General features: G+C 46.3%; 1 protein-coding gene across 10 annotated transcripts in view; it reads right to left on the minus strand.

Annotated features, from left to right (window-relative positions):
* The window catches only part of CDK5RAP2 (CDK5 regulatory subunit associated protein 2), a 176,220-nt gene that overhangs the window by 31,458 nt on the left and 131,957 nt on the right, over positions 1-12,805 (minus strand). For all 10 annotated transcript variants that reach the window (XM_084797139.1, XM_084797141.1, XM_084797135.1 and 7 more), the window contains 3 exons: positions 11,272-11,845; positions 9,234-9,466; positions 2,630-2,678 (listed from right to left, as the gene is read on the minus strand). In XM_084797139.1, coding sequence (XP_084653265.1) covers positions 2,630-2,678; positions 9,234-9,466; positions 11,272-11,845 — 856 coding nt within the window. The remainder of the gene's footprint in view (positions 1-2,629; positions 2,679-9,233; positions 9,467-11,271; positions 11,846-12,805) is intronic.

Here is a 12,805-nt window from a genome sequence, read left to right on the forward strand (position 1 = left end):
TATCTTTATATATATGTAGCAATTAGATATTGTATAGGTAACAAGTGTGTGTGTGTGTGCATGTGTGTGTGTAACTATAAGTAAAGAGTAAGAGCTATGAACTTGAGAAGGGAGGGGTATGGAAGAAATTGAAGGAAAGAAGCAATGATATAAATATAGAACTCATGAAATTCTCAAAAAATGAATAAAGGGAAATTGGTTTTGAAAATTTATAAAAGCAATGCCATATCCTACACTATGGTCCCAAGCAGGAGCATGTGTTTGAATATGTAGGGTTGCTTCCTTCTTGTTTCTGGTCATCCATGCAACTTCAGTCAGCCCTTTTGTTTTCCTTTGCACATTAAGCAGTGAAATTCTGAAAACAAAAGGGGATCCATGGGCTTAAGTCTGGAACCAAGGAAGAAAAGGAAGGGAGGAAACTGCTTGTCCCGCAGTATGGTTTACAGGGCAGAGCCTGGGATAGAGACGTGTCAGTGGTACCTGTTTACAAAGTGTTGCTCTGTCTCAGGCTGCAATATTTGTCTTTACAGACACCCTCTAAGGAAGGAAGCACTATTGTCCGTGACAATCGAGGCAGCCAACACTCATCACAGGACAGATGCTGTCTCAGCTCCTACATGGCAGGACTCAGATCTGACCAGCACCTATCTGCCCCACAGCCTCAGGAGAATTTGGGAGCCCATCCCACAGCCAAGAGACGGCCTGAGACTTAGAAATCTCAAAGCTCTCACGATCCCCAAATGGAATTATGATCCTGTAACATCATTCTGGCAATCATCTAGTTACCAACCTGTATTTGCAAGGACCACCTAAGCCACAAGGGAAAAACCACCTGAGCACCATGAAAAGCCCATGTGAATCTCCATTATAGATAAGCTCCTTAATTTAAGCTCTTTGCACTTCTAGCTTTCCCTATTACTCCTCGTCAGTGGCCAGTCTCATTATTCATGGACTTAGACAAGAGCATAGGACTCTGAAACTGCAGCGCATCCATTAACAGGTAAACACCGGGTACAGCTGCGCCCAGACAGTGTGATGGATGCCAGGCTTGCTGCTGCCTTGCAAATGTACAGTGAAGGCCAAGGGTACCCATTTCATTAGCTCAGGAATGACCTGTGAGTGCTGAGCCTACAGCTGAAAATGGCAGAGCAGAAAGAAAAGCAAACCTGCCAGAGATGGAAAGGAGAGACACCCTGGCAGAAGAGGACACAAAGAGGTTCCTTGCTTCCCTCGCACTCAGTCTCCCAGAACGGCAAGTCTGAAAGGTCTTGTCATTACTTCCCCTTCTTCAAAGACCCCCATTAGTCCTTCAGATGAGTGTCTGTGGACCACTCAGTGAGCCCAGCATGCCTCCTTTGCATTGGCCATAGACATAGTTCAGGGAGGTGCTAGCACCATCACTGTGAGATTCCACGACTAGTTGGGACCAGCCCCACTCAGAGGCTTTCCTTTCCATCTCCACAGCTGCTGGCAGGAGGTGGAATAAGGATAAATGCATGGGTTAAGCTAGGAGGGATCTTTGGTGATACTGCAGAGAGAAGAGTGTTTCTATTATGACTACAGAAGCCTTGATTAAAAAGAAAATCGTCCAGTGAGGTGGGACACCTCCCTGCCTGCTCTCTATAATGATGCTGGTGGCCTCTGTGATGCCAATGAATTCTGTGCTTCTGCATCCCAGACTTCCCATTTCTTTATTTCACTCCCAGGACTCCAAAGCCCACACACATGAAAGAAAGTGTTCCATAGCATGTAGAGGATCAAAACCTCTGGACAGAAGTGTGCAAGTCTTCAGCACAGTCTGTTGGCAGAAGAGGTAAGCAAACAGAGTATATACAACACATGGTACATTGTTATCCTCAAAAGGCAGCACAGAAAAATTGGTGCTCAGCATGACAGACCAGAGTTCCACTTCCAGCTCAGCCACTCAACTGAAGGTGCGTAGCTCTGACCCACAGGCTCATCCTAAAGTGTGAATGAAAATGCTTGCCTTGTGGCATCAGAGGCAACAAGGATAAAGCCCAGTTGGTGTTAAGACAATGCTATCCTCTTTGGACAGGGATGAGCCAAATGGGAAAGTAGTACACAGCACAGAGTTAAGTACCTCATGTAACTAGGTCAAGTGGTATGGCAAGAATAACTGTTCCTGGAACAGACAGAAAGAGGGAGTTGGCAAGGTCCACGGTCATTTCCGTTCCAGCTGCCCCGAGGAATGGCTTTCCCAGTGCTCAAGGAAGGAGGCAGAGTACATAGTTCTGCAGAGCCACAGTCAGGAGAATGAGGAGCTGGGTAAGGAGGCATGGGGTGGGAAGAGGGTGGGAGGTGGAGGAAAGCCAATCAGCTGACATGCTTACATGCCAGGCTTAGACAGTGGGACCCTCAAGGTACCTACAGGACTTTACAGTCACTGACAGAAATAACACAAGTCACTTGAGACCAGTGTGAAGGGTAGGACCAAAGGTGGTGGACTCTGGTTGCTGTGTGGCCACTTTTGGTCCTTTGGGTTTTGGTGTCTTATTTATAAAGAAGCAGGAAAGTCACAAAAAGAAGAGGAGCCTTAAACTTAAAGAACTGGCAGGAAAACCAAAGCTGGGCAGCCATGGGGTTTTCTCAGCTGACACCTCATACTCACCTCTTTAGTAGTTCACTCTGGGGACATGGTTCCACTCCAGCTGATTTTCCTGGAGGCAGCAAGAACATCAGACGAGCATCAAAGGATGAAAACAGTTCTCAAACCCTACTCACTGGTACCTCCTTATCCACGTATGAGCAGAGGCATGAGCCTGTCTATTTAAAACTCCCGAAAACAGTCAGGGACCTGGGGGTGGGATCAACCAACATACAGTTCACACACACTAGCTCAGGCCCTGGTTCCAGACGACAGGAAGGAATCTAGAAAGCAGCCACAATGGTGTCTCTGGATACAGCTCCTTCCTATGTCCAAAACAGAGATAACAGCAGGGCCTGTCATCCTAGCTATTTAGGAGGCTGAGGCAGGAGGATCATACATTCAATCCAGCTTAAACAACTTAGTATGAGTCTGTTTCGAAATAAAAAGGCAGAAGAGGGGCTGCTGGGGTAGGGAGACAGCTCAGTCGGGAAAGTACCTGCAGTACAAGCATGAGGGCCAGAGTTGGATGCCTAGCACCTAGCACCTAGCACCTAGCATTTTTCTAAATGTAGCAGCTTGTGCCTGTACTGGTGAGGCAGTGACAGAAGATCCCCAGGGCTTCCTGGCCAGGCAATCTAGAAAAATTCATAACCCCCCAAGTTGAAAGACCCTGCCTCAAAAGATAAGGTGAAGAGCAATTAAAGAAGGCATGTGACATCAACCTCTGCCCTCTACTCTAGCAGACCCCACCTTACACACACACACACACACACACACACACACACACACACACACACACGCACGCACAACTGCATAAACATGCACACACACATGACACATGGATACATACAATACTAAAGGAGGGCTAGAGACCTAGTGTAGTGGGAGAGTGCACAGCTTAGTGGTGCACACCATCATATTTCAAGTTCTGCACTCCATCCCTAGTACCATAGGGCACAACATAAAGATCCTTTGGCACTAGTAGAATATACACTCACATGAGAAGAGGGTAACAGAACTATAAAGCCTCCCTCTTCTTGCCCCACTCCTGCCCACCCCACCAGCCAGCACGATCCTGAACTGCCTTCTGTTCTATAGTCCATGATTTCATCTTTTCACATCACATTTTATGATAAGGGTTTCTCCCTTTTACTTCAGAAGCCTCCATTGTGAAGACCATGCTAACACTCTATGGCAGGCACACATGGACTGGATCTTGCAGTTTCCTAGTGGGTATTGAGGTCACCTCCAGATTTTCATCTTAGTAAAAAATGACACAAATACATCTGTGCACGTGGCTTTATCTGCATTTAAATTATTTCCCTAGGAAAGACTCTCAGACCTGGGATTAGTCGGGAAAGCAGTATTGAAAAGTGCAGTTGAGTGCAGTTGAAAAGGCCACTGTCGACAGCAGGGGAAATGACTAACAGAAACGACAAAAGAAAACAAAATGAAGTGCAGGATGCTGTTGGGAAAAAGGCGCTGTACTCTGTTCCCGCGTGTCACTGTTTGAAAGGATGCAAAGGCCCACATTTCAAAGCAACTAACAACTTTATTTTAAAAATACTTCAAAACTCTTGAAATTGCAGACCAGGATGAGCTCTTTGAAGAAACTGATGCATGGCTAAAGAAAAAAAAAAAAAAGCTCTTCTATTGCCGCCTTGAAAAATGAGACTATAATTAGACTACACCCACAGTGCTCTAAACTCCACAAAGGAAAAGTCCCCAAACATCACCAGTGGGGAAAAGGACACCAGAGCAAGCGTGTTTGTTTTATGTCTTGTGATTCTGCTTCTGGTCCTCACAAGGAGGCCTGCATGGCAGTCCAGTTCCACCTCCACCCCAGCAGGTCACCACATACCTGACACTGTGCAGCACTGTTACCCACAGGAAAAAGGCAAATAGCCCCAGCGAGGAGGCACCAGGCCCTTTACATACCCTCTCTGCCTCGGGCCTCACTATAATGCCATAGTGGCAGCACTCACCTCCACTTTACAGCAGGAAGTGTAAACCCAAGGCTGTGTTCTACTTCCATGTCACTGCACTTTATAGTTCAGTAAAGGGCGGAGCCACGGCAGGTGTACTCAAAGTTCCATGCCTAGACCTTCTTGGTCATATCTTTCCCATCCTAGTGTGATACAGTGGCTTCCAGAACTTGGCAGCTAGCCAGCCTGGTAGATGCTTTCAAGTCTCCAGTCCCTATGTCTGCCCTCTGCACTCCTCCTCCAAAGGGAGAAGTCAAAGTGACTTGGTCAGATCTCCAAGTCGCAGTACCAATTAGCATCTTCTTTCAGAACATAGGTGTCCTGCCTAATGGGCACCAGGGCTGCTCCCAAGCCTTCAGCTGATGAAAAGTCTCCAAACTCACAGACCTCACTACCCAACAGCCTTGCCAACAGCTAGAAGCTATACAAGTACTGCCAGGCAAACAGACGGTGGCAGCCTGCTGCATGGGCATCACTGTACATTGAGAGCCGTCTCTTTCATGCACATATATTTGGTCAGGGATAGCATTAAACATCCTGAGCCTCCTGAACATGAGCCCATTTTAAGATCATAAAAAAGCTGGCCTCTGTGGCCACAGAGGGAAGTGCTCCAATACCACCAACAGACTGAGTTTGCTCATTCTTAAATTGAAGACCTTTGGTGTAATTTGTATTACACCTGTCCCTCCACCACAAGGTTCTTCTAAGTGAACTGACAAATGCCCATCATAGTTTCATGAGGGATTCATGAGGGCATGTAACAAATGATAAGCTGAATTTCTTGGTGGAAACTGCTTTCACACAGGTGGCAGAAGACCATCTGTCACCTATTGCAGGAACTTGGGATGCATGTCATGAAAACACTACTCCCAGCTCTCTGGCAAACCTAAAAGCTGTGAGCTTGTGTAGTGAGGGAAGGTCATCTTTTAAACAGAAATTAAGAAAAACAAAAAGAAAACCTAGCTTCCCCTTCCTTGTGTGACTCAGGCTGCCCCTGCTGCTGTTGAGAAGCCTCTCAGCAAAGAGATCCTCCCGCAGCCTCCACTGGCCCCAACATTCACACCCAAGGGCCTGGCATCTCCAGCTCAGCCCCATGCTTCTTCCTTCCTGTCTACCAAGGCTTCTCCCAGGAACTGGCACACAGTGAGGATGCAGAGTTGTCCTCTACCTCGAGCTCACCTCAAGGGAACAGTTACAGGGTGTGTGATGAAGGGCAGCATGGTGGCAGTGGGAGAACTCAGAGAAGACAAGCACAGTCCAGCTCCAGCCAGAGGAGCAATTAGAGGAGGGATGAGGGAGCTTTGCCTCCATCCTCTCTCTGTCTCTGTCTCTCCCCCTACCCTCTCCGTTGTTTGTTATTCATTTGTCTGTTTTTAAGGCAGGATCTCTTATGTAGCCCAGGCTGGCCACAAACTCACAGTCTTCTTTCCTCAACATCACTTGGGATGATAAGCCCGTACCACCATGCTAGGCTTCTGGGCTTCATCTTTGGAGCAAGAACTACTTTATATAGCGGAGGTGACTTAATGGTCACAGGAATGAGAATTCTTTGTTTGACAGGTGGGCCACTGTTGTGACCAAAATTTCTTTCTTTGTGTATGTGTGTGTGTGTGTGTGTGTGTGTGTGTGTGTGTATATCCTCTTTCTTTTTCCTTTTGTCTTACATCCCATCTGACGTTGCCTCTCTCTCTTCTTCTTCCTTTCCACCTCATCTCTGTCCTCCCCCATCCCCCAGTCTACTCTACCTCTGTTTCTCTGCTGAAAAAGGCAGACTTCCCATGGCTATCAGTCAACCATGGCAATATCAAGGTGCAGTAAGGTAGCTACCTCTTGTAATTGTTGCTGTCACCTCCTGAACTCCCACTGCTCCTAAGGGCAACATGAGACACTTACATTAATCTCACTTAATCCTTACAAACAACTCTGTTAAGGTGGGTGTTACTATCCCAATAGAGGATATCTGACCCTTAAAGTCGAAAGACCCATAAGCCAGGGTATTAGCTCCAATCTCTGATTCCAAAGGCCACTCCAGCGACCCCATGTCAGCCTCCATCACAGTCAGACTATCATGGATGAGCTGTAGATAGCCCAGAGTGAAGAATAGGAACCAGCTTTCTCTCTTCTAGTGGGGTAAACAAAGAAAGCTTTCAAAGGATCAGTACAATTTCTATAGAGTGAGGTTAGCCTGTGTAGAAAGGTACTGGTGTTAACAGTCACAACAGGGGAAATGCAACAACACCCAGGGAAAGAAAACAGTAGTCTGCCAGGAATATGACAGGCACACATATATGCCAGGGGTTAGAATAGGCTGTGAAATAAAATCTCCAATTCTCCATATACAGGTGAGCTAACCTCTATAACCCTCACAGGAAATGAGTACAATGCATATTTCCTCCTGGACTGAGAATAAAGCAAACACCCAATGAAAATTGCCTTCTGCATTTCCTCACTGTTTTTTCGATCAGACTATGGAAAGTCTTGAGAAGAAACAAGGAAGAGCGCCAAGGCAAAGGATCCTAGGGACTGCTTTCTATTTAAGTGGCTAAACCTTGACAACTGTACTGAGTTCAATGAAGGACTACCTCCCAGCTGTCTTTGTACCAATTCCAGTACTTTGCTCAATTACTGCCTTCCTTTGCTACGCAACTTGTCTTTGGAGACACCATGGTAAGGCTATGCTGGGAAATCTGACTGCAACTCCAGCTCCTGATGTACTCTGGGTCCTGGCCCTGTGGCAAATCTGAAAGCTACATAACTTCACCGCAGAAAAATGTACTCTATAGCAGCTTTTCAAGTTCCAGATCGCTCTTGGGATCCTGAGCTCCCAGCTCTGCTCCTTGCAAGCATCAGACACCACACTACTACCCACCCTCTCCTTAGGTTCTGCCAACCAAATGTTGTGACAGAAGTAGCCAAGAATGCACTGAGATTTCAAGTGTTCTTTATAACAGTTCACAAACAGACACAACCTAAGCGTCCACCCCCTGGGAATCATCAAACAAGGCAAGGAACATTTATACAGAAGATGTTCTGCAGCCACTAAAGCTTAATGTGTGTTAGCTATCACTGAGCAAAGGAAAAGGTTACAAAGAGTCCTGTTGCTATGAAAAAAATCATTCTAAAAGGGTCCAGACATAGGAACTCAAGGCTGCCTATGCATGGCTACACAGATGATACCCATCGTTACATAGTAAACATGCTTGGTATTATCATTTAAGGTTTATATATAAATGTTTGACAACCTGTGCCGTACAACTGCCTTACATAGTAATTTGTATGTATTGCAAACCTAGCTCATAATTCAAAAGCCAGACCTCTTACATGGCATCTAAAAAAACAAAAACAAAAGCAAACTCATCTTGGTGTATCTTTTTAATTCCCATGAAGGGAGCTCTGGTGTGGTTCCTACGGCCTTTATACTGTGAAGAAAATGAGGTTCTATGCTGGTGCGTCTGCTAGCCCTGATGCTCCTGTTCCTGCCTCCAGAACCCACAGGAAACAAAAAGTAGGATGTTTCTCAAACTCTCACTAAAAGAGAAGACTTGAGCAGCTAGCTGAAGAGGGGGTGCAGCTGGTGCCAGAGGCAGCCTCACTTTTCCTCCTAGGACCAGGGCAGACCAGTTTGAAGATAAGACAACAAAACATTGTGGGCTTGGTCATCTGGCTTTATCTGTTCACCAACCAGTTACTTTTGTACCAGTAAGTGAAAGCAAGCTTGGTAGAACACAGGAGCCAGAGAGATCACCCTTCATAAAGTTGCAGTCTAGAGTCCCTAAACCCTGATCCTCGAAGCTCTTGCGGAACAAATGCCAGAAAGTCAGGCTATGACAGGTCTCTAGGAACAGCACTAATGGACGCAGATGAGTGAACTGCCCTGTGTTCATCCTTGAATGAAGCTGTACATATAGGGACCACGGTGAACTATCTGTTCTATGTGAATGGAGGCAGAAGAGCAGTTAAACCTGCCTTCACCAAGTGCGCTGTGTCTCTGAGCAACTCACTTTCCTCAGGTAAGGCCAGGCTCTTTGCCTGTAAAGCACATAGTTCTGAGGATTTAGCCCCAACACACCATAAACACATATGATAATAAGTACTCGTTCATGAGAGCCACAGCTGCACAAAACTAACGGTGGTGGTTTGAAACACAATAGCTCCCATAGGCTCATATATTTGAATGCTTAGCCACCAGGAAGTGGCACTATTTGAAAGCATTATAAGGATTAAGAGGCATGGATTTGTTGGAGGAAGTGTGCCACTGGTGGTGGGCTTTGAGAATTCAAAAGTCCATGCAAGGCTCTCCCTCTCCTGTCCCACCCTCTATACCATGAAACGAGACTCACCCACTCTTCAACTATGAGTACAAGGAAAAATGGAGCAGAAGAAAGGGACAGCGATGTCTGTGATAGGAGCACTATTGTCTTAGAGAGACTGTCAAGGAGGAGCTGCCCAAGAAAAGAAAGGAGGAACAAGAAAAGCAAAGGGCAAACACCATGAGAAGGAAGGCTGTTTGGGCCCAATGGTAGAAGAGCCAGGTCAGTGTGTATAACAGGTAAGGAGACAAGCAAGGCCAAGGAGTGAATTCCGCTGGTGCCTACCCAAGGGGTCAGAGAGAGTCTAGGACAAGTACTCTACCCACTTACCGTGGAGAAACAGCTTCTCCAGTTGCCCCAGCAGTCCAGCACACTGTGTTAGCTGTTCCCGGAAGCCCTCAGCCACACAACTGTCCACATCACTGGCCTGCAGAAGCTCCTCGAATGCCTTGATCATGGTGTTCATGTGTTGATGGTAAATGACACAGATGCCATGGCTGTCCTTAATCTGTTGCCGCTGAAGGGAGAGCTCTCTGGCTTGGGACTGAACCAATGAATCGTATCTGATAAAAGAGGGAAGGAAAATGTGTGTGTCATTTTAGAATTGAATTTTTGTGACCTTAACACTAATTGGAAAAATGACAGAGCATAATTTCTGAAAGCCTGCAGCTGTACAAGCATATATACTTTAGAAAAATTGAAACTGTACAAGGTCACTCCTTCTTTGAGTTCAAACAGCCAATAAACGCTTGAACAGAGATTCTTCTGCAATATTTTTAACCTTAGAAAGCCCTCAATTAAAGCGTAGATTGGCAAGGACTCAGGAGAACAATTAGTTTCCATACACTCTTCAAAGACACTATTCTGAATTATAGAAACAAATGTCCCAGTGGTCAGGGACTCACCAAAAATTGTCACTAAGTATGAATACATACACACACACACACACAAACATACACGGCAAGGGTAAAAAGAGGACTGCCTGCTTCTAACTGAAAAGGCTAGACTCCTGGCTACTACTTATAGAGTGATTTGGGACCATCAGTCATGGGAACGAGTTATCTTAAGCCACCTGGTTCTCCCAGGCTTCGAACAAATGGATTCATGAAGTAAAGGAAATCTTTCTCAAAGGCACTGAGATGGCAAAGCTTTGCTTTTCCAGTGCAGTGAAGCTACATCATGCAATACCACCTCCGCACTACCAGGTGGAACCCTTCTCTATTCAGGCCCAAGAGTTGTTAGAGCCAACCTGCAGCTTAGGCAAAAGAAAAAAAAAAGTAGCACAGCTAGCTGGATCTAAAGTGACCTGACAGGCACTTTGGTTCCTCATGACCACTTTTTAACACCAATAACCTCCAAGAAAATCACATGCACCCATCTTAAAGGTAGAGGCCAGGTCTGTGGAAGAGGAAGAGTGGGGCAGTATGGGCTTGAACCCCCACAGTGCCTCTGAATACTCACAGGCAAGTCATAGAAGCCTCGGTTTCTCTATGTACAAAACTAAGTTGAATGCCTCCTGCTCAGTGTATCTGGGGTTAAGTGCTCGAGTTTCTAGCCTAGCTGGGCCGTACACACCTGCAATCCCCACACTCAGGAGGCTGTGGCAGGATGATTATGAGTTTGAGGCCAGCCTGAACTACGGGTGAAACTCCATTTCAAAACAAAACAAAACACTTCCTAGCCTGGGGGCTGCTACAACCCATCAATAAATAAGCTCCCTCAGACTTGCTGCTCGGGCAGCCTTGAAAGAAAATCACTCTTGCTCTTGACAATTGAGAACACTGTTTTTCCCAAATTAGTAACGAATGAAGGTCAGCTTTACAGATGATCCCATTTTTGCCATATCTCATGAAGCCAATGTATGTATTTATAGCCATAAAGCATTATCTTCATGACCTAAGAATTTCTCACTTTCAACACAGGCTTATTTCTCGAAGATGACCTTAAAGGGTAAAGATATGGAAAACATTTATATTCCTCCCAACCTGCCTAGGACATCCGTTTTACTTCCATAACATGGCAAAAACCAATAACAGTCTTCAAAAATAAACACGGCAGGCAGCTCAGTAAACACCGCAATCCACTGAGCGATTGCCGCAGAGCTTCTACCCTGAGCCCTCAGCCTGAGAAGGGCAACACCTGCCCTGCAATCTCAGAAGCTGCTCAGCGCCTAACTAGTAAGCATGCGCAGAGGGAATCCTGTGCGGCCTAGCGTTTCACTCTCATCCTGGCTGCCTGAAACCCAGGTGAAGCTTTCCCACCCATGGAGCAGCATTCCCTCCCAGCTCCTGGGCTACTGCCTAGTAACCCCTGGGAGAACTGCAGGTTTATTAGGAGGGAGGCTGAAGCAGGAAGGAGTAGGACACACCTTGATGGGGAGAGGTCTTGGAACTTGTTCTGCAGGTTATGGATTTCACTGAAAAGTTCCAAGTTCAAATCCTGCTCCTTCTGTAGCTCCTGCTCTTGTTCCACCAGCTGTTGTTTGAGGCTTTCTAACATCCTGCTGTCAATCATCTCTGGAGTGAGGGGTTGGAGGATTTTCATGTGCTTCACGTATCGTACTTGGTGCAAACTTGAAAATGTCATCTCTTCTTCATCAATGCAGTCTGTAGGCTGGGTCAAGCCATCTTGGGCCCCCTCTGTCCCACACAAAACTGTGATAATGGCCTCACTGCACTGAGAGTGCTTCTGCAGCTGGACAATGAAGTTCCGGTAGCCTTCCAGCTCAGTCTGCAAGTCCTGGATTTTCTGTTTTAAGCCCTCTATGTCATCAGGGATATTACTATTCTCAGATTGGTCAGTATCCACCACACTGACTTTAAGAGAGAGCCGACTCTTGGAATTCAAGTAAGTGGCTACGGAGGGTGTGCCGAGGAATTCTTCAGGGTTCTCTTTGGATGCTGGTAATAAGGCCAGGTCATCAGGAGGACAGATTTCAGAATCTGAAAATCAAAACTAATTTTTGTCAGTATCTCATTTGCTGCAGCCAACCCCTTATGTTACAGAGCCAAAGCTGAGTCAATAGTCACGTGCCTCTAGTGTTTCCTACCACTGAACTGTGGATCTTAAATGTCTCCAAAGCCTGTGTATTAACGGCTTCGTTTATGGTACTGCTGGAAGGTTGTGCTGTGTTGAGACCCCACGCTTCACTTCCTAGATACTATGTGGTGAGCAGCTATACTCTACCACACACCGGCAACCACACTATTCTCCCCCACCAAAGGTTCAGAGTGACAAGTCCAGGCAGTCATAGACAGGACCCACAAGACAAAATACTTTCTGTCCTAGGAATTTTGTCATGCTCTCGAAAGCTGACTAGCATACCTTTTTACCACTCAGTCCATCCTCTTTCTCAGAAAGATGTTCTAAAGAGGACATTCAACCATGATAAACACTACATACACCTGAAACCCATCAGTCCTCCTGCTTTGAGACTCCCATGATCTGGCTGGAGGCAACCCAGGCCCACATAGCACCTGTGGGGGATTCTCACAAAGTCCCCAGCATCTTCTGCTCACACTGTGCTGTTTCACACTTCCGTGCTTTGGCTCTGTGCCCATACTGTGTCCTTCCATACTCAGATCTAATTTTCCCTCATCTGTGAGTTCACATTTGGACTGGTCACCTCCTGGTGTACATTTATGTGCCTCCTTCTCTGTCTATGCATGCAGGTGTCCATGCGGGTCAGGAGCGAGTGTCAGAACAGGAATTACAGGCAGTTGAGAGCTGCCTGGACATGGTGCTGAGACAGATCCTTGTGAGTGAGTGCTTTTAACCACTGAGTCTTTGCAGGCCTGAAAATCTCATCTTTGAAATCAACCGACCTGGTCTCCAACACTGGCTTTGCCACTATATTTTGAATAACCGTACTTGAGCAAATTCATGGACCTCTCTGAGCCTCC

Source organism: Acomys minous (assembly GCF_964271855.1).
Source record: "Acomys minous genome assembly, chromosome: 1".
Lineage (NCBI taxonomy): Eukaryota > Metazoa > Chordata > Mammalia > Rodentia > Muridae > Acomys > Acomys minous.